Source organism: Lutra lutra, chromosome 6, assembly GCF_902655055.1.
Source record: "Lutra lutra chromosome 6, mLutLut1.2, whole genome shotgun sequence".
Taxonomy (NCBI): Eukaryota; Metazoa; Chordata; class Mammalia; order Carnivora; family Mustelidae; genus Lutra; species Lutra lutra.
Window position 1 is genome coordinate 127,318,323 of NC_062283.1, and position 26,361 is coordinate 127,344,683.

Consider the following 26,361-nt stretch of genomic DNA (forward strand, 5'->3'; position numbering starts at 1 on the left):
GAAATTAATGTGTATGGAAAGAACGTCTTTTTAGGGGGGGTGGTGTACATTTATTTTTTACTTTTTTTGAAGATTTTATTTATTTGACGAGAGCCCAAGCAAGGAGAGCAGCAGGGAGAGGGAGAAGCAGGCTCCTCGCAGAGCTGAGAGCCCGATGTGGGGCTCAATCCCAGGATCCTGGGATCCTGACCTGAACCGAAGGCTTGTGCCTTCGCTGAGGCACCCAGGTGCTCGGCGAACTGCTTATTCCAATAGAAAAGGGACATGATCCAGAGTGAGGGCCCCTCAATACACAGGAACCAGAAACAAAGCCTCCCATTCTTAAATAACATTTATGATTGTTGCAAAGAGGTCTTGTTCATGAGAACAGTTTTTGCATTTGAAGATATATTGGTTATGGTTATAGAAGCAGGTTTCACTGAGTGCTCTAGATGGAGGAGGCCTGACTACGACTCTGAATTCAGCCATCTAATATTCACAATGTGTTGGCTGCCACTTAGCTATTTATCCAAACATGCCTTTTTAAATTTTTTTTTTTTTAAAACATGTGCCTGCACAGGGTGGAAAAAAAAAAACACCAAGGGCTTGCTAAAAAGGAGAAGCCTAAAAAAGATAAAATTCCCGCAGCAGTTCTGTTCCACTGCAGTCTGTGAGTGCAGGAACAGTGTCCGTGTGGGGAAGCATTACGCCCAGTGGTTTCTCCGTGTGGACGGTGTGAAAGCCCTTGAGGTTTTCTGCGGCTGTCAGGAGGGAGCAGGAGAGTCCGTTTACTGAATCCAGTCGATGTTCAGGCACCGCGCTATGAATGCAAACATATCTGAGACCTCTTCTATCACTTTGGCTGTGGGCTTCCCGGCCCCGTGGCCGGCCTTGGTGTCCACGTGGATAAGCAGGGGGTTGCTCTGCTTCCGGCTCCGACCCACGACGTACTGAAGGGTGGCGATGAACTTCAGGGAGTGGAGCGGGACCACACGGTCGTCGTGGTCAGCGGTGAGGAGAAGCATGGATGGATACTGGATGTCATCTGCCTCCGGAAGCTTCACATTGTGCAACGGAGAGTATCTGAAAGGCAAAGACCGTTTCGTGGGGCCAGATGGCAGAGGCAGAGTGGTGTGTCCATGGGGCTGATCAAGGAAGGTGGGTGGGTGGGTGGGTGGACACAGGAAGCCCTGTAGTTTACCAGCCTAACTTCAATAGCAATAACCATGGCTAACTAGTACCCAGGTGCCCAGCGCCGCCTCTGCGTGAAGCGCTGTGGAGGTCCTAGCTGGCCGGGCTACGGCAAACTGGGGAGCTGCATCATGGATGTGGCTCCTGCTTTGGAAGGCTGGGTAAAGGAGAAACTCCCAGGGCTGCTGCGAGAACCCTAACTGCAGGTGTGCACTTGCGTCTTGAACTGTTCTGCATTCTTCAGACCGACTTTCTCACTACTACCAAGTAGATGGGTTTTAAGCCACTGACCGTGGGTATAATTGGTGCCAGCCTTTCTTTTGTTGAAGCATACAGCCCCTTTATCATCTATAAAACGTTTACTGCAGGCTCAGCCTGGCGGTCCCAGGAAGAACCTGTATCCTGTCTGGGCCTCTGGCTGGCTCTCGAGGTTGGGCAGAAAGAAAACGGCCTTAGGCTGATGGTGACAAAGGTGGTGGAGGAACAGGGAGGCACCTTCTCAAGTACAACTTTTCCGGTACGGAAACAAAAGGGTTTTAAGAATAAAAGTCTGGTCGAATTAAACAGTAATTGATAGTAGTAGTTAAATGAGGGGGTCTCTGGATTTTCTTCTTCACATTTTACTCAATATGGACGTCATGTTTCTCAGTGTTCAGTCTTACTGAATATAATCGGCTATTTTAGGAGAGTTTTATTTTGGAGGGTAAACAGTCAAAAACAGTAAAATTTCTGCTCAGTTAACCAAGTCAAGACTGGAACATTCTGGCGTATAGCCTCCCAATAGATAGGGTGTGGGTGCAATGGATCGGTTTTCTGATCTCATTTCAGAGTGTTCTTGGATCAACCCCAGCCTTCTAGATCAAGTTTAGTTCTTGGGGAAAAAGGTGTGGAAAACTGAGAATTTCTGCAGAAAATTTATCCAAGCTATTTCCAAACGTGGAAATCCAGCTCCATCATTGGGCGGGGGGAGGGCTTTAAGCTCCAGACGGTGCTTCATGGGACAAGCTGCTGGGTCTGAGCAGCTCCTGCCCAGTCGGGCCCCCTCTGGCTCGACTGTACTCTGCTGGGAGCAGCGGGGGTGAGAATACAGCCCCATGAGAGCAAGGTTGGAAAAGTAAAGTCTAAAGTAGGAATACCACAGACAACTTGAGAGGAAGATTAAATTACTTTTCTTTCCCAAATTAATTTTAGAAGTATTAGGTTCCATTGAATATTTTGTTGCCTTTGATACATAATTCGGTATTTTGAATTTAGATGAGACTCCCTAAGCGTGTATTTTCTTTACGTTAATTTGAACGACAGCTTCTTATTTAGCTTTTACTGGTATTTGTCGATGAGGTTATTTCAGTGATAAAACTGGTCATTTTAGTTGAAGAGCTAAAAACACAAAAATCACAGAAAATGAAAGAAAAAGCTTGATGGGAGAAATAATTGTAATGAAATGTGGAGTCGACTGAGAAGACTGGGAGAGGGGACACACAGGCAGTTCTAATTGCTGATGTTGGTCCCCAAACCCCTGCACGTGGGAAGTGAAGACAGGGAACAGCCAGAAAGAATGTAGCTCATGGTCACGAGAGTCTAAATGTTTGCTATCTTCCCACTGGTCTTGCCAGAGCAGCTGAAGGATAGGAATGCAGTTGTACAATATTTTAATAACGTGATTTGCAGTTTCAAATATATACGGTTATACTGAGAGAACAAAATAAATTTAATGTACCTGCACATCTCTCTCTTTCCTTCTTAAAATCCCACCCATAGACGTAAAGTACACTGACACCTTTTCCTACTAGTTTTTGATTGCTATGGTAACAAACTACTACAAGTTTGGCGGCTTTTTAGAGTAACACAGATTTCTTATCTCACAGTTCTGTCAGCCAGAAGTCTGGGCTGCCTCAACTGGGTTCTCTGCTCTGGGTCTCAGGGCTGAAATCAAGGTGTTGGCTGGCTGGGCTCTTATCAGGAAATTCTGCGGAAAAAAAAATCTGTTTCCAGACTTATTCAGGCTGTTGGCAGAACTCCGTTCCCATGTGGTTATAGGACTGAGGTCTCCCTTTCTTTGATGACTGTTGTCATTGCCGGCCAACAGTCATCAAAGAGCCCCCTTCCTCCATCTTCAAAGCCGGCAATGACAGATCCAGTGCTTCTCCCACTTCTGGTCTGACCTGCCCTTCTGCTGCATCCCTGCCTTCAGCCGGGAAAGTGCTCTGTCTCTCAGGTTTGTCATTAGACTAGGCCCACTTCAGTAATCCAGGATTATTGGCTTATTTTAAGGTCAGCTGATTAGTAACCTTAATTTAATCTGCAAAGTCCCTTCACAGCGGCACTCAGCTTAGTGTCTGATTTGAAGAGACAGGAATCTGGGGGTGGGAGGACATCTTTAGAATTCTGTCACATCTTTGCAGTTTGTTGTTTTTGTTAAAGACCAGATCAAAACAAGGTAGACAAATAGGTATTCCCAATACTTCCCCTACTTCTGCAGTAAATGATATGCAAATAGGAGACACCAAAAGGGACAAAGAGTCAAACACTTATCCTTCTGACTGTTCAGCAGACTATCAAATCGTTAGCAACATGCACCACATGTATCACTATGAATTAAGACTTACTTGATAAGCCATTCAAAGTGTTGTTTGCTGTCCGAGCACCCGTAGTCGGTGGTCCAGGCGTGGCCGATGGTGTACTTATGGAACTTCAGCATGTCCATTACTCCCACTTGGGCAATAACGCAACCGAAGAGGTCAGGGCGCTGATTTGCACAAGCAGCTGAAACCAAGACAAAGAATGGAAAAGGAGGCAATCTGTCATTAAACATCTAGATAAAGACAAATCAACAAATGGTTGGTGTGGAGAAAAGCCCCCATACATTTGGTGTTGGAAGTGTTGTGAGTAAGAACTATTCGTACGGTCCAAGGCAGGGCCCGTAAGCCAGCACAGGCTCTAACCACTACTGGCACACGTTCTTGTCCTGCTTTAAAAATATTCATCTTCGTATACTTCAGTTACATAAATGTATTTCTCTGCTTGGATAAGTCAATATTTACTGAACATCCCACCACGTTCCTGGTGCTGGAGTCAGATCAGTGAAGGTTTTAGTGGGAAAGTTAAGTGAATGAGTGACTACAGTGTGGGAACCACCCCTGTGGGCGAGTTCAGAGGCTATGGGGTGTGAGGGAACCTGGGGTAAGGAGGTAGGGATGCTACGGGAGGAAGTCCCATCAAAGCTGGGGTGACGAACAGTGAGTCAAGAGAATCTGGAGTCTCCTACCTCTGGCAGAAAACCTAGTTCACACCCTGATTCTGAGTTCGGTGCTTATTCGTAACACCAGATCCTGAGTCCTACCCTGGAAGACCCTGATTCTCTCAGATATGAGGGGCAGGAATCTATCCCTTTAAATAAGCCTTCAGCACCCTGAGAAGGGAAATCCATTTTTGCAAGTTGTTCAAGGAACCAGGTTTGCCAACAGATATAAACCAATAAGCTGAAAATATAAAGGAATTACTGGATGAAACAGTCCGTTACTGAACAGCTCTCCCACTACTGGAATCAGATGGTATTTTCAATATCCTTTCCCATTAAATTTTATATTTATTTGCGCTTTGTTCTTCTCTTCTACACTTTGCCTATGATCCGCATGCAAATTTAGAGCTACCCAGAATCTGGCCTCTTCCTGCAGGTTTCCATCACCACACTCCAGGGCCAAGCCACCACCATGGCTCACCGGGACAGAGGCCTCCTACCTGGTGCCCACTTTTCTTCTCCTGCTTCCCTTAACACCATAACATGATCAGTCCAAGAGCGATCCCATTAAAAAATAAGTCAACTTATGACACTCCCCCAAAGGCTTCACATTTCCCAGAGTAAACCAGGTCGGTCAGACTGGCTCTGAGGTTCTGCCTGATTTCGCCTCCTGCCACCTCTCCTGACACTCTCCCTCACTCACTGTGCCCAGCAACAGCCAGCCGTGGGCCTCTACTCTGTTGCTAGAACACTCTGAGCCCTTGCTGGCCTCAGGTCCTTTGGTGTGTGTTGTCTACCTCTGACTAGAATGAAAGCTCCACAGGAGCAGAGGTGTTAGTGTGTTTTGTTTGAAACCTATCAACGCCCTTTCTAAATTTCAATAAATTATTTTGGACATATACCTACATGGGGAATATTTTTTTAAAGACTATATTCTATTGGGGTAAAGAGTAAGAACAGGTGTTCAGGTTTTGCAATGACTCAGTATATTTCAAGGATAAGGAAACAAGTGAATATGCGCCCCACCCTTCCAAAACAGTGGATTTTCACGTGTGTTTTAAGTTGAACCTACATTTGTATAATGGCCCCTCATATCCTAATGACATTGGATGGAGGGTCCAGCAAGCAAAGTCCAGGCTACCATAAATGTTCATTATAAGGTAAAACGTCATTAACTACCCCAAATGAGGAAAAGCTACTTAGAGGCCGTACCACCAGGTTGAAGGAACAGAATCTAAAACCAGCATCACCACTTTGCAGCTACGTGACACCAGGCAATTGACTCAACCTCTCTGTGCCCCCGGGTCCTGGTAAATGGGACTCCTACCAGTTCTGTCCCTCAAGCTGCGTGCATGACAAATGAGAGCGTGCACTCGAAGGGCTCAGCGCTGCTCCTGGCACACAGGGACCTCAGTGAGTGTGAATTAATACCATGAACGACTTCCTGCCTGTCCGCCGTGTGTCCGCGTGCTAGTGCGCTCTCCTTCGCCACTCCTCTATCTGCACCCACAGCATGGGGAATTCAACAATGTTTAGTGGTGATCACTTCTTACAAGTTCTGAGTAACACAATCACAGGGGTTCTCAGGCTCAGTCCTGTGCTGGCTGAACCTGAGGAAGCTGTGGACTCAGTCTGTGGGGCAGGGGTCCCACCCAGTGTGCAGCCCCGAAGAGAACGGGATGGGCCAGGGTGGGGGCAGCCTCTCGGGCTATCATGAATCAAGCCTGTGTCCAGTGGGTTCAGCTGGGTCACTCTGTGTCATTTATCAGATGCTCTGATACAAACGGGTTTTGCTTTCCTTGCTCCCACCCATGAGCCAAAGAAAGTCAAGAGCAATCTATGGACAGTGTATCCGAAAATCCCAGGAGTGTAAACTAGTAAGCAGGATTGAATCCAGTTCTCACCCACTAAGAGGCCTCCGTTTGAACCTCCATTAATAGTCAGCCTCTTGGGAGAGGTGTAACCTTCCTTGATCAGATACTCCGCCGCGTGCTGAAAGTCATCAAAGCAGTTCTGTTTGTTTGCCAGGATGCCACCTGCAATGTGCCGAAGTGAAAGACGGTAAAGAAGCAAATCCTTAAAAACAACAGCGACAGAAGTGTCACTTAGAGGGAATTCAAATGATAGGGCAGAGTTTCAACTATCAATTACTGACACACAGCGGGCTAATCCCACATTTAGAAGAAATGCCTCAACTGAAATTTTGTTATGCATTATGGAAACCCATTAACACCACAGTCACGAGTCCATAGGGTGGACCTGATCGCTTGTGTCAGAGAACCACGAGGACGACAGAAGTAGGAAAGCAGGTAAACAAAAAGAACTAGATTTTTAAAAAAAATTTTTTAGATTTTTTTGTTTATTTATTTGACAGAGATCACAAGTAGGCAGAGAGGCAGGCAGAGAGAGAAAGGGGCAAAGCAGGCTCCCAGCTGAACAGAGAGCCCGATGCGAGGCTCGATCCCAGGACCCTGAGATTAGGACCTGAGCCGAAAGCAGAGGCTTAACCCACTGAGCCACCCAGGCACCCCATGAACCTAGATTTTAAAGAGGCTAAGCTTGAGCTGTGCTCAAGCCTTTCTGTCTGGTGAGCAAGGACCCCGTCTCAGGGACGGATGGCTGTGAGCTCACAGGGGTGCTCCTTAGTCCTCCCCTTGGCAGGAGTTGGAAACGGTAAGGCTGAGAAATGAGGTGTTTGGTTTCGCCCCTATTTAGAGAATGTAGTAAGCAGGAGTGAGGCAGGGAGGTAGGGGTGCACAGAGCAGCCTGTTACAGTTTCCGAATCCTTAAATTAAGATCTGAGCCATCTTCCCAGAGAATCTGGATTTTCTCATCCGGTGCATAAAGCCACACAAAGAAATTGTGTAAAGAGAGGAACATCTGTAAGGTCTTGGAATATCTGAAAGTAAAGGCCAAAAGCCAAAGACGTGCCCTCAACGGAAGAGACGTCTGAAGTAACTGCCTGGGACATGAACAAAAACCAGACATGGGTCTAATTAGATACTTGAGATTAACCACTTTTGCAGAAAGTCAACTGAAGACGGAGCAGTGCTACCGAAGAAATTTTTTCATATCAAAACAAATGTTATTAAAATTTTAATAAGAAATCATCAGTGAATCAGAACAGCTAGAATTACTTAGTTTCCAGGAATAATATAATTTTAGGTATATGACTATATTTTTTAAAAGAGCATCAAATTTTAAACTCAATAAATAGAATGGAATTTAGATCTATCAATGTTTAGTATATGTGGATCTAACTGGAAAAATCCATTTCTGGCCCCTTGACTGCCTAAATTTGGAGAAAGTTTATCAATCAGTCTAGAAACAGTCTACTTTTAGACTCATTCAAGTTCCAAACTGCCCCCCTCAGGGCCTTTGGATAATTAAGTTGGTTAATAAATACAGAGATGAGGGGCACTGGTGCCCGTTACAGCACGGTACACACCTGGTGGCCAGAGGGGGTTTATGGAGAAGAATCTGGGTTCTCCAGGAGAGGGCCACGGGACCAAGAGCCCATGCAGGGGTGTGTGTATATATGTCACAGATGGTTTAACGGGTAAATGATGTGTGTTAGGCGGTCCAGACTTCACATATGGAATTGGAACATAAATATGTGAAATGTAGAGATTATTTTTCTCTGATCATCTCTTAATATCATAGTATGATTTTAGTGTAATTAAACTCTAATATCAGGTCAGGGTCAAAATTATACAATGACAATTGATTAAGTCTTTAGGGATGACACTTGGGAGCAGTCGCCCTAATGACAATGGGCAGGCGAGGAGCCCAAGTATTAACGAGAAACACTCACCCTCACTGAGATGCTTAAGTAGTTAGTATGTTGTCGGATGTCAGCCTTTGGGGTGCTTGCTGCATGTTCAGGGGGTCATGCTTGGCCTTTCCTACATCTTGACATCTAACAGGTACTTATGAAAAATCTCTTTACAGATCTACCCTCATCTTTGCAGACTGGATTTGTGCAGAAAACCACAGCCTTTGGCCTCCGGTTCAGGAACAAGTGCATAAATGCAGGTCTGCTGCTCCTACTGTGGGAGAAGACCCCCTTTGCCTGATGCTGCCTACCAATGCCAAGGCCTGGAGGCCACCTTTGTTCCAGCAGGCCTTCTTATCAGGGATGGCAGATGATGAGAACGGGGAGAAGCCTGGGGCTGCTGGGACTGAAAGTGCGTTCCCATACCCTCCTGTGGCTACTGGTTAGTCAAGAATTCCAGACACAAAAGGCTGGGGGAAAGGATGTGCTCCACATGTAAAGAAAAGGAAGAGATGAGACTTAAAAAAAAAAAAAGTGGACGGCCTGGGGAATGACGCTTACTATGGAAGTAATATCCCCAATGAAGTGAACACACGCTTCAGGAGGCTGGAGAACGGAGACTGAATCATGAAAAACAAGTGAGCTCTCGAGCCTGAAACCTGCACGTGACAGAGTCACAGCCGTAATATTAGGAGGATGCTGGTTCTTAGCAACATCGGGGAAATCAGAGAACGCAAGCAAAAGGATGCTTGCTCTGCGAACAGGAAAGCTCTATTCGGGGCTGCTCCTTTTAAGACAAAATGACCTGGTTGGAGATGGCCTTATAATGCTAACCAGAGAGCCTGGTCTTGACTCCAGAGAGATCGAATAAATGCCAAAAAGTGCCCTGCAGACCCACTTCTGACCGTGACAGATAAAAATGGGCCCACACGTTGCTAAAAAACCCAATTCTGATGATGCTCTATAGGGAATGCTTCCGAAAAAGTGCATACTTCATTAAAATAAACAGAGTACAAAGGAAAACAAAATTGAAAAAAACGGAGCTGTTTCTAGAGGAGCCATGATGCCTGCAACATGTTTGAACATCTTCTTATTTTTTGCTTGTCTAGCCAAAACGCCTGTCTGCTCCTAATCCCGGCAGCTCATTCAAACACAATGGTGGCTATGCTGTGTTTCTGTAGAGAAAAGACCTCACCTTTATGCCACGTCTCTCCGTACTCGCCACCTCCTCGGATGTTGGCCACTGCAAGGACGCCGCCCATGTGTCTCACAAAGATGAGCCTGGACACGCTGAGAAACAGTTCAAATAATGAAGCTTCCCTTAACCACCTGGTAAGGACCACACTGTCTCTCTCTATCCAAAAAAAATGTATTCCCGAAGATACTCCACATGTAATATTACTGAAATAGGAGTCTGGTAGTTTTATATCACTTGATTAAATTGCAAAATATAAAAGTTCTGATTAATATGTAACTGCAAAGTTCATACATTTTCATATGCATTCAATATATCTCATTTTTCTGTGCTGGTAAATATTTTACAATAGGAAGTGGGAATATACAGGTCATAATGCAAAGAGAGAAAGACCAGAAGCTCTCATTTCATGCTCAATCTGTCTTTTAATGTCGGCAAACTGAGTATCTCCAACCACGTGACACAGCCCTCGTGTGAGCGGCTCTGGGCTTGCAGGAATCCTCAGTAGGGTCCCCGCTCCACGGTTTCTAGAATCTCTCCCCTCGTTGTTCAAGCTGGAATAAAGCTGTTGCTGAAACTGGGATTTTAAAGAGGTGTTCCAGTTTTACAGGCATTTAGATGCTGAACTGGGTAACTAACACAAGGTGTGAGAGGGGTTGAGGAGACCAGGGACACGGTCCAGAAAGGAAGGGTGCAGGGCTCAGGGCTGGAGAAAGTTTTCTAGAAATAAGCAGAAGAAACTATAGCACAATGCCATTAAGTAAGTCCTTTGGGAAATCTGGATTTTGTTTTCTCTTCCTCTTTCCACTCTGACCCTAATGGTGCTAAATGACATCCATCATTTCTGCTAGCTAAAATTAATTATCATTCTCCCTCTTATTAGCTGGGTAAATGCAGGCTTCTGTGACCTAGGGTTCTAGAAGGCCTTGAGTGCTGACTTGTTGGGTCTTGAGGACTCAGAAAAAAGGAGAATTAGGGGAGATGATCATACCACACAACTGGATTGGCCAAAGAGATTCTCAGTCACTTGGTCTTCTCATCAGCATTGTTCATGTACTCCTGATGGTCTCTACAGAAGCTCCCAGCATATCTGCTGGGTTCTGGGATAAAAATGGTACAGGTACCCTTCCTTTCTCATCTCTCAAGTCCCAGTGGAGCAGGATTAATAACCACTTGTACAAATGAGCAAAGATAAGCAGTTTCAGCTATAGATCTGCTCGGGAACAGGGCTGTCTCCATGCAAGACGCACTAAAGGGACTAAGGGAAGTCGGGCTCCAGATGCGAGTCTCTTAAACTCACTCTCTGAAGGAAACACATGCTCATGGGCCCCACACTCAGGTGGCACCATGACTTGAAACCGAAGCTTGAATTTCATCATTTTGAGTGATAAAGAAGGGCAAACAAGGCCACATTTTATTTTTTAAGGATTAGGTTAATCTAATGAACCAACAGGTACTGGTTTGCATTCTTAGACTAATCATCACAGAAAATAAATACGACCTGTGGTCTGACCACACAGACATGAACATATGAATGAGAGGCCCACGTGACTGCCTGGGAAACCGGCAAGAGGTGGGCAGCCTGTCTGCGGCTCAGGCCCCACCCCGAATCATGGCTGATGTGGAGGAAACACTGCAGAAGGCAGAATGGCCCTGCCGCGGGATGGGGAATGAGGAACCACCCCGCTCCACCCTTTTAACTGGTTTCCCTTCAATGTATTCGTGTGATGATCTTACAAAAATAGTGGGCTCCGTGATGATTTTACAAGTTCACCGGGTCCTCACCAACTAAAGGATAAAATCCAACTTTGCAGCCAGATGTCCAAGGCAGTTCGCAATGTGGCTATAAGCTCCTACGGGCCAGGGACCTTGTCCATACCTCATTAAATCCTCAACACTGAGCCAACAAAGGCTCAAAAACAAAGCAACAGTTTTCTTATCTTCGTATGTGGGGTGGCCAATTGGATCTACACTGATCCTATGTCCTAGTAGTCGCTAGCCCATACATTTCTTCCCAAACAGGATCAGATTTTGTATGAGGCTCTTTTCAGAAGTTGGCTCATGGTTGGTCTTACTGGTAGGAGACTCCTTGTTTTTACTAAAAATGCTCAGAGCAGATTCCACTTTAAACTGTGAATGGGATATTAAAACCAGGTTTTCAAATAACTGACAGAAGATAGTTATTTAAATAACAGCAAGTGTGGCAATGCAGATGTTTCCCCCTGAACCATACTTATTGGGAAATAATCACATAAACAGTTTAAAATGGATGAAGTAATGGCACATACAGAAAGTATACTTATGGCTGAATGTTAAGATGGTCTATTTTAAGACTCTGTGGTGCTGAAAAATATAATCAGCTGAAAAATCATTCTCTCTGAAGAGAATGCTGAGGGCAGTGGCGGGATAGCAAATGACAAACACTGCAGGGACAAGCTTCCTTCCGTCCAGACCTCGGCTGACCCTCCCCTTCCATAGCCTCAGCATCTAGCTCTCAAACAACCTATTCACCGAATACAAAAGATTAACTTGTGATTCTGAAATTCCTGACCAAAAGGGCATGTACTTAACACACAATCTTGCCCCTCCACACACAAAAAACAAGAAATATACGGCTACACACATCTGAAACAATGAGTTAGTGGACTAGTCTCTGGTTTCTTCCCACTGCAGGGAGAGGATCCCATCCACGCTGAAGTTCTGGGAGCGCTCAAGGCTTACCTGTAGTTGGGTGTGATGGATATGTTGAAGCCACCGTAGCCATATAAGAAAGCAGGATGAGAGCCGTCCAGTTTTATGCCCTTTTTATGCACAATGAACATTGGAATCTTTGTGCCATCCTTGCTGGGATAGAAAATCTAGAACAAAAGAGAGCAGAATGGATTTTAGTATTCATTAGTGCTTGCTTTTAGATGGGAGAGACGTGCCGGTAGTCCGCTCTCTTTAAGATGGAGAGCAGCAAAACGGGAGAGCCAGTCCCCCTGAGTATCTGATGCGAAGCATCTCTCAGTTTTAAGGAGGCTTTGTGGAGTAGAGGAAAGTGTCAGGAAGTAGGGAGACCGGAGTTTGAATTCTTACTCCACAAGGAGCTAATTAGGTTACTGTGGCTAAGCTGTTTATCATCCTTCTGCCTCGGTTCCTCAGCTGCAAATGGGGCCATCGTGCCCACCACAGAACATAGAAAACAGGCCTTCCGTTCTCTGCTCCTTATCACCCTCCCAGGATTGCAAAAGTCAGACTGGCCATCCTGCCAAATGATTCAATCTAGGGAGACTCTTCCATGGAACAAATTTCATATTCAACTTTCTCTCTACACGTTAAGATACTCAACTCTTCATTTTTCTGTGTTCAGCTATTATTAAGTAAATGTTAGCAACTACGAAATATGTATGAGATGAGAGAGAAGAACAATGACAACAACCAGGAAAGCCTATTATTCCTGGTTAAAAACATTTTCTCTAGCATTTACTTATTTATTTTTTTTTAAGTAAGGCTCTGCCTCCAGCAGGGAGCCCAACGTGGGGCCTGAAATCATGACCCTGAGGTCAAGACCCGAGCTGAGAGCAAAAGTCAGATACCCAAACGACTGAGCCACCCAGGCACCCCATTCTTCAGCATTTTTCATTAAGGCTCATCACACCTGCCAGAGTCTGGGCAACCTTGGGCAAGTCTGGTCAACATTATTCATTACTACTTAGATAAAAGAGAAAAAGGATAAGAAACAGAAAACTTAATGCTAATCCAGTGATAAGCCACCAAAAACAGATAATGGTTTCTTCCAGACAGAAAAAACAGTGAACAGTTTTCTCTTTGGGCAAACACGGTGTCTTTACCCCAAATGATATCTGCAAAGTACTCCTGCTCAGAAATGTCTTGCTGACCTCCCATGTTACACTCAAGGACATAAGCCTTTGCACTTAGTGTGGTTTGGTGCCATAGTCCATCCAAAGCTTTGGACGGTAGCAGTTCTACTGCAGACGGCTGCCACAAAGTCCCTGGCAAGTGACAGGGGGTGGGGGAGTGGGGGCACAGATGCAGCCAAAAGCACTACAGGGTGAATAAATGCCTGCACGCTTGGTAGTTTTCTGAAACCTGCCAAGAAATAATAGCAAAAAAAGCACTGGTTTCTGACTCTGGAGAGAAATACTGAGAGAGATGTAAATTTGACAGTTCAGGAATCATGGAGAATATTCCTCAGCATTCAAAACTATCAGAAAGGACACACACTTTTTACTGAAGGTTGTTAGAGGCTGCCAGTTAGCAGCGTCTAATAGACCGTGACTGTGTGGGTGGTACGGGTACAGGCAGAGTGAGAGAACAAGCTCCAAGTCACTGGCTGGGGCGGATGAGTTCAAATACGGAGCCTTCACCTCAGATTGGGGGGTGGGGTGGGGGATCTGGAGCTCTCCAAGCACAGAAGGGGCAGGGGAGCAAACCGGCTCACACGATTCCACCTTAAAAGGATCCTCTGTTCAGAAATCGCCTTCCCTCCAGCTTACACCTATCCTCAACCCTACTCGGCACCTCCTTTCTCTCCGGTCCAGCTCACCCACCCACGACGCCCTCCTGTGCTCCCTGCTCTCTGCCCAGCCAGTGGGGCTGATGCATCCCTAATTTCCACTCAGCTGGCTCTCCTGGAGCACTGTTCAAGTGCTCCATCTTGGTGCCCTGTGACAATGTGGCCCCTGTGGTCCCACTTCTCTTGCTGCCCCCTGGAGATGTGCAACGCCTGCGAGTCAGTGGGCAAGTCTCCCTCCCACTCTGGCTCCGGGACAGAGGAGTCCTTTTAGAATACCAGCAGAAGCACAAAGTCCCCTTCACGCCCGTAGCTGCAAAAATACATCTAGGCTGAAGTTGGTGTGGTTCAGATGTTAAAATAACACCACTTTGAACGCTGTCCAAAAGCGAAAGGGCACTATGAGGAGGATTACAATAAAATCACCTTCCAGAAAACTCCTTACAAGAAGGCTATTTCAGAGTTTATCACACCTCTGTACACACACACACAGTAGTGCTCTAGGCCATTTCCATTTATGGCACAGCAACTGATAATAAGCCTTAACCTGACTCCTCAATGAAAGGGCAAATTGAATCCTGAGTCTTTTTGTAACCACGGTAGGAATCCATGTGAACATTTTAGAAATAGTCACTACAAGTAGCGCAGCCATTTTCCATCATGCACGTTCTCTTTCAACTGAACGGAAACGCTTTCCTCTTGAAGCCACTTCCTTCAGAGCTTTTCTTTAAGAGGCTCTGGGGTGTCTCTCCCACTGCTCTGGATCTGTCTGGCTCAGAAGAAAAGCTAGCAAACTCATTTTCATTGGCTTCCCAAACCTCACCAAACCAAAAGGCTCCCTTTCAGCATCTTGCTAGTGGTTCTTGAAGCTCACTGTCTGGGCCTAAGCATCTGTGACGAACATGCTGGAAATCCAGCTTCCCGGATGGCATTCCCACAAGTCCTGACTCTCCACATCTCGGGGGGGAGTGCTCGAGGCTGCAGACTGAGCAAGTCTCCCATCTATGCTTGTACAGGTGGACTGGGGCTCAAAAACTAGCCACACAGTTTGCTTTTATCACTTCCTGTATCCCTGTCAATTACACTGACTAAAACCACGTGTCTTCCCAGAATCCCTGATAATTCAATATGAGACTCTTCTCTTCCCCCAGTTCTCATGGGATTTTTCTTCAGTGCCTTTAGCAATGAAACTGATGACCTGTCCAGCATCCTGTCCTTAGATGCCTGAATGCCTCACTGTCCGATCTTAGCTTCCACACCCCCCCATCCACTCATTCATGCCAATGTTTGCTGGGTGTCCACCAGGTGCCAGGTGCTGGATGTAGAGATCATCCCTTCCCTCACAGGACTTAGGGTGTACAGAGACAAGACAGCAGGCATTACAAACACCCATGACCTTGGCTCTGTCTTTGCCCTTGGATCCTGAAACTCTCTGCAAGGAACGCTGATGCTTCCTCCTGTGACTCCAACCTGTTCTTCCATCTTCCTTCCCTTCCCGACTCCTGAGTATCTGCCTTTTTCTTTAACTCTTACCACAACATTCAGTCCCTCATGTTCTCTCTGGCTCTGTCAGCCTCACTTGGGTCTAGACCCTTAGCCCTCTCGGTGTCACCAAATGCCTGAAATCCTCTAATTCTAACCAAAGTCACTGGATTCCTTCTCCTCCAGGTTGCGGGCACTCAGAAAATGCCAGCAGGCGTCACTGCAGATTAGTAATACCTGAACTCATGGGCTCTGAACTTATGCTTTATGTTGGCTTTCTCCTTTCCCTAAATGAGTTCCTTATGGTTCTCCTTTTCCTTCCAATGTCTTTCCTGTCCTCCTTATACCCTTTTTTGCCCCGAAATCAATTCCAGAGTAGCTGTTTCCAACACTTTACATCTTCTTCCATTCCTAACACCACCCATTTGCATCCCCTATTCTTTGTCTTGCCTGTTGTCACAGAGGCCATCTGCCTGGAGTTCTTTAAAAAACCAAAACAAAAACAAAAACAAAAAAACAAAAAAAAACCTTCTGCCAACTTCACTCACCCTCTACAACCTGAGAAAGACTCAGCCTTGATTCTAGTCTTTGCCAATCCCCCCACCATCACACTCCCGACCACCACCATGTCTTCTTTTTGCATTTTCTCCCTTTCCTTGGCATGCAAACACACTCAGAGTTCTCCTATCCTATGTAACAAAACAAAACACCAAAACATTTTGCATTGCCCTGTGTGCCCCTGAAGCTAAATTTCCATGTCTTTCTTCCTGATCACACATCTCCACGGTCACCTACATGACTTCCAACCTCATTCACCACTAGTGGCAAAGTGGTGTCTTTACCACTTTTTTTTTTTTTTTTTTTTAGATTTATTTAATATTAGAGAGAGAACATAAGAGCGAACAAGTAGGGGGAAAGGCAGAGAGGGAGGAGAGAAAATTTCAAGCAGACTCCCTGTTGAGCACGGAGCCCTATGTGGGTTCCATCCCATGACCCCAAGATCATGACCTGAGCTGGAACCAAGAGCCAGATGCTCAACTGCCCGAGCCACCCAGGCGCCCCCGCTTTACTACCACTGTTGAAGGGCATCGGTGAGTGTTTCTGTCTTTCTCCTTATTCCTCCAACTTCATCTCTGTTCCGGTGGTGCATGTCTTCCCGAGGTTTTCATAAGTTTATAGAGACACATCTACTCTTACACATTCACACGCACACAGGTTACGGACATGTGATGCATGGAGTCACGCTAATACTGGCCTAAAACATAGACCCTGCTCACACAACAAGATATCATGGGGTTCCTTCCATGTTAAAACCTCCAGATTTACCTCATAAAAAAAAAAAAAAAGGCACAAAAATTGAAAACCAAACCAAAAAACAACAAAAAACCAACCAAACACAGCTGCCTCAACGTTTCATTGTATGAATGTACACAATGCATTTAATCATCTGCTTACTGATGGATATTCTGACTCTTGTTTTTCTCTTAACAATGATGGAATAAGTCCCTTTTAGATAAATCTCATATATTCATGCTATGATTTCTGTAGGATATATGTTTTTAGAAGCGAGACTGCAGATCAAATGTGCATTTAAAAATTCAATACATTCTGACAAATAATTCTCTAAAAATGGTTTATCAACTTAAGTCCCTAGTAACAGTGATTACCTAAGAGTCCATGTCTTATCTGCAGTGGATGCTACAATGGATTTTAATTTTTGCTAGTCTAACAGGTGAACTTTACCATCTCATTATTGCTTTAAGATTATTTTTAAATTCACAAACATTCTCATGTATTTATTCATTTTATGTCTCTTTGTCAGAAAGCAAAGCATTCCTGTTCTTATATTGTTACTTTTCTGATTAGTTTATAGAAACTCTTCTTACATCAAGAATATTAACCTTTTTCCTGCCAAGTTTTGTTTGTATCTCCTCCCCGTCTATAACACGTCTTTTACCTTTCTTTGTGGAATCCTGAATATACACACCACACAGATAGGTAGGGGTTTCTCACCCTGTTATGAAAATTTTTGTCTGTATTTTCACTTTGAATTTTTACATTTATATTTGGAATCCATTTTTGCATATGGTCTTCCCCCAAAGACCAGCTATCATGAACCACTCATGGAAGGATTGTTCTTTCCCCACTATTCAGAAACGCCACTTCTGAACTGGTTTCTTCCCAGGCCTCAACTGTTTTAATTTCTATCTAGCAACAGCTTCTTTGGCTTCCTGGGTGGAGTGGATCTTTGGTTCTTTTTCTTTTTCATTTCTCTAATTCCTTTTCAACCTTCCTAATTGATCCATCACTAGGTCTTCTTCCCTCCACATGCTACTGTGTTGCAATTTTCTATACTTGGTTTTACCTGCAAACCCCTCCTCTGCCATCCTCAGAGAGCCCTAATAAATTACTCTGTGCTAAGGCCCTTCAAGTCCACATGTGGTCTCCCAGGGTGGGTGGGGCCTCTACCCTCCACGTCACCATGCCCCGGATATACCTGGGGACATGCTCCTCCTCGGGGCTCTCTTAGTTTGGCTAATACCAGTGGTCTCTCATTTCTTTCTCTTCTCAGCCTCCTGATTGCCAACTGAGAATCCTATTCTGGGCCAAGGACCCCACACCCGGGCACCCATTCAGTCCTTCCAGTTCCCACAACCAGTCCTCTCCTCTCCCACCAGCAGACCCGCTCAGGATTCCCTACGGCACGAGCCTCAAAGCCAGCCCATCTTCCTGATGCCTCACATTTGCTAAAGTGGAGTTGTGGTAAGAAGAGTAAAACCTTAAACTATTATTAGTCACGTACACGAATTATAATGTAATTTATATAAATATATGTAAGTACGTGTATGTATATAATACAAAAGCCATTAGTGCTTTATGAGCAGCCAACTGCCAAGCCTAAAGCCACGTGTTCTTTCCCCACTGTCCCACAGGGTATTGCCACCACAATACTTAGGTTCAAGTGAAAAAGCAGAACAATGTACTTTCCCCCCTCATACTTGTAACCAAATGAGAGCGAGCTGGAGAAACACCTCCATTATTTTTCTGAGTCCAGTGTGGGCACAGCCTCAAAGCTTTTATGGGACCCTTAACCGACAGGAAAACAAAGGCTCACATGGGATCTAACAGGCGGCCACTTGAGCAACAGAGACAGTCTGTGTCATCCAGGGCTAATGGCTGGTCACGTGAAGCTGCTGGGCCCTGCCTTTCCCCTTCTTCCTGGCAGCAGCAGAGCAAACAGGCTGTGCCAGAGTCAGCCTGACAAGGAGCCTGTGATGCCAACATCAGCAGTGGGGTCTGTCCCCCTGGCACAAACCTTCACCTAACAGAATGCAGGTCCCGCCAAAGAACCTATGGCTGGGAGTCTTTGGAAGCCCCAGAAGAGGCTCTGCTTTAGCACGTTTCCACGTGAAACCTTTGTCGGGGACACCACAAGAAAAAAAACCAAAACACATCACAACGGTAATTCAGAACCACTGTTCGTTCTAAACCTGAGTGAGCCAGCCGAAGGTCGGTCGCTCAAACACTGTATTAAGAAAGCTTCCCTCCTTGATTTTATTTTTTTCCCCTTTAAAACTTAAATTCTCCATTTTGGAGACTCTCGCAGCAGTGTAACAACGTTACTCCATATCTCCAACCAGGAGCATTCAGCACAACAAGGCAACGAAGGTCTATGCCCTCTGGGAAGCCCCCACTGTTTCTCCACAGAGGACAGCAATGGGTCTTTCTGAGCAGTCCCAAGACTGTGCCACTTGGTACAAAAGAGCTGGTGTCAATTCTTTCTCAGCCCTGGGGGGTTAATAAGATAATCTCAAATTCTGGAGACTTATAATGTTTTAGATACAAAGAGAGATTGTCTTTCTGGGACTTCAGAAGCTGGTCACCCTCTTATGCAAATGACAAATCTGAGATTCATGAAGATAAGATACCTGCCAAGGTTGACAGTGCCAGTTTACGGAAAGTTACCACTATGGTCTCCTAAGTCCCTGGTCCAGGATTTTCTTCCTACTCTTATCACAAAGTAATTCACTCTACGGTATTACTTCCTTGTAAATATCTTCATTGGGTGTAACTGTGTAAAATTTTGCAAATGTTAGAAGCTTTGGCACTGATTTAATAGGTTTTTATTTCCCTCAAGACAATAATCACCAGTCTCCAGGGAATCCAGGGGACAAATATTCTCCCAGAGATACTGTGACTTATTTGCTTTTCTGTTTTTGTTGCCCTCTTCAAAAGGAGACTCATTCAAGCATGTCAAAAGCCATATTTCAGATATAGAGGTCATTATATTTACCTTTTTTTGAAGCAAAATAAGTCTGCATGGAAAGATGACCCTTTTCCAAACAGTCATCAATGTTATCGTCTTGAAGACAGATTATTAAAATCATAAAAAGCCCAGTATATCCTGCAATGCCATTCTACTTAAAAAAAATGGTCTCAGTAGTATTTTTAAAAGGTGTTACAGACATAATTAACTTCACAAATGAAACTGCTTGAGACAATCATAAAGAAAGCAACCCCAACTTTCTAAGCAATCAATTAAATTTAAAGCAGCTTCCCATTTTGCATATTAAAGGCCATATTCTACTGAATGATTATTTAACAGATAAGAGCTCACAGATCCTTGAGTGGAAGTCTTTGAATTAAAAACTATTGAAGGAAAGAGACAAAGGGTTTACACTTACATAAAGCATGTAATAAAAAATGCCAGAAATGACCACCCCCTTATTGTCAAGCCTGGCTTCCCAGGGACATCACCAAGTGTAAAGCAATGCTGCTCTCGGACCAGGCTTTGGCGTGAGAGGAGTCACTGAATACATGTCCAGCTCTCCTAACGTGTGAATCTGGTTTCAAATAGATGAAATAAAAACATCTTCCTTAAAGGAAAAAGGCAGGGCAAGGAAACCTAAGAAATCAAGGAAACGTTACCGTTCTTCAAGATAATGACATCATCAGTCATGAAGAGACCAGCCATCTCTACTGAGATGATTACTTTTTTTTGAAATGAATACATTTGGTAGTAAAAATCAATTTTGCTGAGACAGTCCAACATGGGCAACCACTAAAGCTTCTGAAAACAATCAGTCTTCAACCGCAGATTTGTTCTTGCTCGGGTGGGGTGCTATCTGAGGCGAATGCCAGCATGCTCATCATACCCAGTAAAGGGACATGCTCAGCCATGAAAGATGAAGGCAAACTGCAAAGGGCAGGCCCTTCGGAGAGAAGAATGTCTGGTGATAGCAGCTCCTTCCTAATTTTAGGGCCTGACAGGTTTAAAGGAGAATGTTCATGAAAGGGTGTTGAACTTCCCTTTTTATCCGAGTTGACAGAGCCCACTTGTGTGGCCTGTGCTAAGTGTGGCAAACGCATGTGACGAGGAGCAGAGCTGCTCAGAAATCTCACGGTCAAGGCAAACAGGGGTCAAGACATTCCATTGTCCAAAGAACCAGGCAGAAAGCAACTGCAGGGCGTCCATTACCTTGTAAAGCAGAGGATGGGGAGAGCTTCATGGGGTTTCGAGGAGGTGCTGCATGTTGCTTAGGTTAAAGATACCTGCCAAGCATTAGAAGGTCAAAATCCTATCTATTTTCCAGGCATGTGACTTTGGAGGAGTAGGGAGGAGTTTAAGAGTTAGCTCTGGGCCGAAATTACAAAGGGAAATTTCTATTCCAGATCCTTTGGTTTGCTTTTCAGAGGATGGCTTGACAGTTTTCTAACTGTGGAGCTTTAAAAACACCCATGGGGGCAGCGATGTCAGTCTATTTAAAATCTATTTTAACTTTTGGTCCATTTCTTGAGTATCAACAATGTGCTAAGTGCTCTGCTGATAGTGTCTGCAGAAATGCCTCAGCTCTCCAAGGCTGGGCCACCTGTTCTTTGGAATAATAAACCTATTCCCGGTTCCAAACCGTGGATCAAGAAGTGAAACAGAAATTCAAGGTGCTTAACACAGGGAAGACAGCGGTCCATGTCGGTCGTGGCACTGTGATGGTCTGGCTGGAGTTTGGAGGCTTTCAGGGCCGTGATGAATAAGCAGGACTTGACCACAGACCATAATTGCCATCTCCAGTTGTACTGATCTGACCTCTTTGAGGTCAAGATCCACATGGTCAGACCTTTTAGAACAGAAAGACCTACTGCCTGCACAGGGTCAGGAAAAGCTGCCGCTGTGCTTGTACCGGGCAGTGCTTATCTGGGTGCCCCCCCAGGACGCAGCACGTGAGGGCGCTGAGGCTCACCATGGGGGCACTGAGGCGGCACATCAGACGCACCTGCATTCGCTGTGCTCTTTATGGAAACAGAATGATGAGCCCATCATCTGGGGGTCATGAGCCCCGCACTGCTCGTGTTCAGTGAACATTTGCTGAATGCATGAACGAGTTAGAACTGCACATTATACCCCCTCTCTTTCTGACCCCCCCCCCCACCTATGCCAGCTTGCTTCCGGTCCTGAGGCTCAGAGCACTTCGGAAGCCTCCCACACACCGTCTCCTCCCCGCCTGCCCATGTGAAGGCCCTGGCTTCTAATAGGATTCCCGCTTCCAATCTTTGGGCATTTGTTACCTGATGAATCTCCCTGAGATTTAACAAAAGAAAAAAAGAGAGAGAGAACCTTCCTTTTAATCTAGGTCACTCCCCTCCTGACAACACGCAATGCCTCCCCATTCTCTACACCATGAGGTCCACGTTTTAGACCAGCCATTACGTGTTTCCACTTTTTATCTTCTACCTTTCTGAATCCTTCCCAACTTCAACTGTCCTTTCCACTGAAACTGCCATTTGCATCTCCAGATCCCCGAAGTCACAAGGCTTGAGAGACTAAACCATGACTGAAAAAAAAAATTTCACTGGCTCTTAGGAATTCACTTATTTGACCCCCCCCGAGCTCCCATCCAATGCACACATCCCCAATGCTGTATCTCAGGCAGGTTCAACCTTTGCTTGGCTATTTCCAGTAGTAAGAGAGAAACTGACAACACCATAAATGGCAGCTCATTTCACTGGGACCCTCTCTGCTAGAAAGTTCTTCCTTACCTGAAAATATCAAAACAAATGAAAACAGAGGGAACAGAGTCAGCCAAGGCTCTGGAGACAGAACCTAGTGATAATAAATTTCTATATGAACTATCAACTAAAGTTCTGTACATTAAAAAAAAAAAAAATACTAAAGTGCCCGCCAGTAGGTTTCTATATTTTTCACAATAGGATTTTCCTTAGTCCTTATGTCAAAAATAGATGTTATTTATTTTACTTGATGTGTTTAAAACACTTAAATAGCTCTTACCATGAAAAAGCACTATTCTAAGGGGTTTATAAATATTCCCTCATTATGAAGTTTGGGCCAGGGAGGGGGCTACTCTGACCAGAGAAGCAACTTGTCCGGGTCATAAATCCTGGGAATGATGGAGTCAGGATTTTTACTTGGGCTGACTGACTCCAGACTCCACGCTTTCAGTCACTAGGAACAAAGATCAGCAACCTCCTGGACCTCCCTCCGGGGCCCCCTCCCAAACCTCCTGTTCATAGCTATTGTGCCATCATGTGTTTGTGCGTGTGTATGTGAGCGTGCACACGCATGTGTACCTCTCTGTATCTAGCACAGTGCCTGGAAGACAGTGGGCACTTTGAAAACAAGTCTGGGTCACTGCATAAACAAACACGCAAACCGGCTACCACGCTGTAGTCAAACAACACACAAGAAAGCATTCTAAGGGGCAGTGCATTGGAAAAAACCTCTAAAACATTCTAGAGTCTGGCATCAAAATGCTTACAAGCTGAAAAGGAATAAAATACAAATTAACTTGGGTTGAGGCACTCAAGAGACTGTATAAGGTCACAAATTTCTAACTTACTACTGATGAAAAATATTTAACATCTGACATTTTCTTTATGTGTAGCTGTTAATCTATTAATTTAGCAACGCCACGGAGGACAAGCTTCACGGCTCCGAAGCAGTTTAGTTACGGTAATTCACCGCATGAGATTGCACCTGCGCCATAAAAACCCAGGAAGAGTACTGGAAATCCATTTCAAATTCTCATTAACACTGTGGCAAACCCCTTATTTATCTTACTGCCTCAGAAAAATAAAAATAAGCAAAATGTTGGCGTGACAACGCCAGCCAGAATGGTCAATAACAGCAGGGACCAACCACACAGCTGTGAGGATAGGGGCTTGCAGCTCCGAATGTGAATGCCATAGAGGCCGGACTTGGAGAGAGACAGATGTTAGTGAGGAGAAGGGAGAGCAGTGTTCGTGCGATCAAGCAGCTCCTGGTGGGGGCAGGGGGTGCTGAGGCAGAACCACGCCACCAAGAGTGGCCCTGAACTGAGCGCAGCATGGACAGAAGCCCTTGAGCCAGGACGCTGGCACAACTGTCCAATTACCACTTTTTCGTTTGTATATCCCAGGAGAATGGGAGATGCAGCAAAACATTGCGAGGAGCAAATACACACAAAATCATTTCACTGCCAAACAATGAATGACCGGAACACCGAAGAGGGGTACCTGGAAGGAAAATTCTCTGGCATAAAGACTTTACAGGAGCTTCTGTTGCGCACCTCCAGCGCTGCTAGTACATCGATCTGCTTCTACCTGGACTCTCTCAGACAAGGCAAATGCCAATCACCAAAATAAACCCTGGGAGAGTCAGAGGCGGGAACAACACATCGGAAATGATTTCAGGTCACTTAAAGGACAGTGGTTAGGAAGCTCATGAGCGCCAAGGTGCAATTCACCACCCGCCTTCCCCTACCCCGCTGGGGAACGGGGAGCTAGAAATGGACTCACGAGGGTGAAGGCAGGCGGCAGAGAGGTGGTCCGTGGGGAGACACGGAAGTAGAGGCTTCCAGGAGCAGCACAGACAACCTCATTGGGGGTTGGAAAACAGGAAGGGGAGCAAATGGACACAAATCACAAGGTTTAGGAATCCTGCTGCAAAGCTACAATCACAACGGCTTTGGTTTACATTCTATGTCTGGCTGTGGGAAATGGTTTCGTATTTGTGCAGAAGAACAACAGCAGCAAAAATCTTACCAGTGGAACCTTTTTTGATGGCTACGGAATGCCTCCCACCACCTTGTTCACCCCAGCACTATCATGACAGAGCTTGCCTATTCATTTTTAAATGCCTTAAATGAGGAAAGAGTGTAATTTTACGTATGCAGACACACACCCCTTTATATTATCACTTGTAATCGAGGCATTAAGGTAGCGAAATATCCAAGTGTCAGGAAAATGAACATTTCAGATGAATAATCGATTCATGCTCGTGGAAGACCTGGAAAAGAACACTGTGCTGTTCTGATGATAGATGGCATTCAGGACGGAGGATGGGGAACAGCTGATGACCAGGAAGCATCAGGGGTGTGTGCAGAAGAGCTGGCTACAAACCAGCACGCTGCGGACACAAACTGCCATCGCGTGACTTCTGTGTACCAGCTCTCCTGGCTGGTAGTTGACAGGCAAAGCCGAGGGCTGCAGGGAGACTCCTCATTCCCAGTCGGCTGGGCTCGGCAGCCCCACTCACAGACTCTTCAGTCTACTGCTTTCCTGGCCACCTCCCCAGGGCCTAAATGTTAGTGCTCCCTTTGGTCCTCCTGCCCCTCTAGGCACACAACCGAGGGTTTCAATCTGTGCCCAGGTGCTCACTGACCACTACCAGGGACAGCCTTCACGACTCTCCCTGACTCCTGACGCTAATTCTCTGAGTGCCTGGCAAAAGCCACCTAGGTATCCAGCACAGTCCCTTTCAAGGGCTCCCCACTCTTGATAAAATCTCACCCCATCTGGGTGCAAAGCAGACCCTATGGTCTGACCTGTATTTCCAGGCTTACCTCCTGCCGGTGAGGTCCCCTGGTGCTGGGGATATCTCTGCTTGTGTACAGGCTCTCCTCCCTCTGTGCCCTTCCCCTGTCTGCCCAAAGCTCCTTTCCTGGAAGCCCTCCCTGGACAGTCCTAGATGTTCCTCCTCCTCTGGGCTCTCATGGGACCTGGGGTCACCTTTCATATAGTTTCTCCCACCATCAAATTACTACAAATGTTTGATCACATCATTTCCCCTTATAAATTCTATCATTCCTTACAGTCCCAGCGCTGCCAGATATAATGTAGCAGCTTGAGAAATGTTTGTGAAAGAATTGTATTTATTTATGCTATCTTCTCATTTAGAAATTCCATTTTATTTAAATTAGTACTATTATAACTATCACTGCCTTAGGCATCCCTCCAGCTTCTCTCTGTGAGGCACTGGGACTTTGGGGATCTCGCTTAGACAAACTCAGCCAGGGAATACGTTACACGGAACACAAACAATGAAGAGAAGAACCATCCGTACAAGTCAGTAAACTACTGAGGAGTGAAGTAGGAAAGGGAAAGTGAGAACATGAAATGTAAGAGGCTGCTTTAGAACACATGTTAGAAAAGCCAAAAGCCAAAGGGAGAGAATTAAGTTTCCAAAGTTGGAAAGCATTAATTAAAAAATTCAAATGATCACACTCTCATAGAATGTAGCAAGGAATCCGGGTCAACTGCAGGTGGCCTGGGGGTAAAGAGGCGGCAGACTGTGCGCGGGGAGACCGAGGAGCGCCTGCCAGGCTGCGCGGCCCACCCGGGGCTGGCTCGTGCAGCCTGTAGTGTCCTCCTGCCCTCCTCTGACTGACTAGTTGGGCCTCATACAAGGTCCTGCATCCAGATGGGTCCACTGAGGCGTGATGGGGGCCCGAGCGCTCGGGCAGAATTCCAAGAGGCCTGATGGCTGCAGACCTGTGAGAGGAGACTGCACGAGTGAGCTCACGCCAGGTGGAGGCTTCGCTGGCAGCGCTGCATGTTCCTTACGAAGTAGGAAAATACGTGTTACTTAGAACACTGTGTTCAGGACACAAACTGTTACAATTTTGAGTCCACCAGAAAAAATTAATGCCTGCAGAGAAAATAAAAGGTAATGATTTACTAAGCTTTGTAGAGCTGCTTATATTTTTAAAGAA

The 26,361-nt window shown here is 45.5% G+C and overlaps 1 protein-coding gene and 1 long non-coding RNA gene across 3 annotated transcripts in view; one reads left to right on the forward strand and one right to left on the reverse strand.

Annotated features, from left to right (window-relative positions):
* Nucleotides 1-313: 313 nt before the first annotated feature.
* PREP (prolyl endopeptidase) overlaps nt 314-26,361 on the reverse strand; it is a 119,803-nt gene continuing 93,755 nt past the window's right edge. Inside the window, exons 11-15 of one of the 2 annotated variants that reach the window (XM_047732078.1) lie at nt 12,100-12,236; nt 9,379-9,473; nt 6,313-6,444; nt 3,777-3,933; nt 314-1,062 (exon numbers count right to left, since the gene is read on the reverse strand). In XM_047732078.1, the coding sequence (XP_047588034.1) occupies nt 768-1,062; nt 3,777-3,933; nt 6,313-6,444; nt 9,379-9,473; nt 12,100-12,236 (816 nt within the window). In that variant the 3' untranslated portion in view covers nt 314-767. Of the gene's footprint in view, nt 1,063-1,684; nt 3,137-3,776; nt 3,934-6,312; nt 6,445-9,378; nt 9,474-12,099; nt 12,237-26,361 lie in introns of those variants that run through there. The other variant, XM_047732079.1, reaches the window with a different exon arrangement.
* LOC125101737 (uncharacterized) lies at nt 1,548-26,275 on the forward strand. The gene is made up of 4 exons (XR_007127909.1): nt 1,548-1,687; nt 8,360-9,515; nt 17,949-18,139; nt 23,275-26,275. It is a non-coding gene; the product is annotated as an uncharacterized LOC125101737 (long non-coding RNA).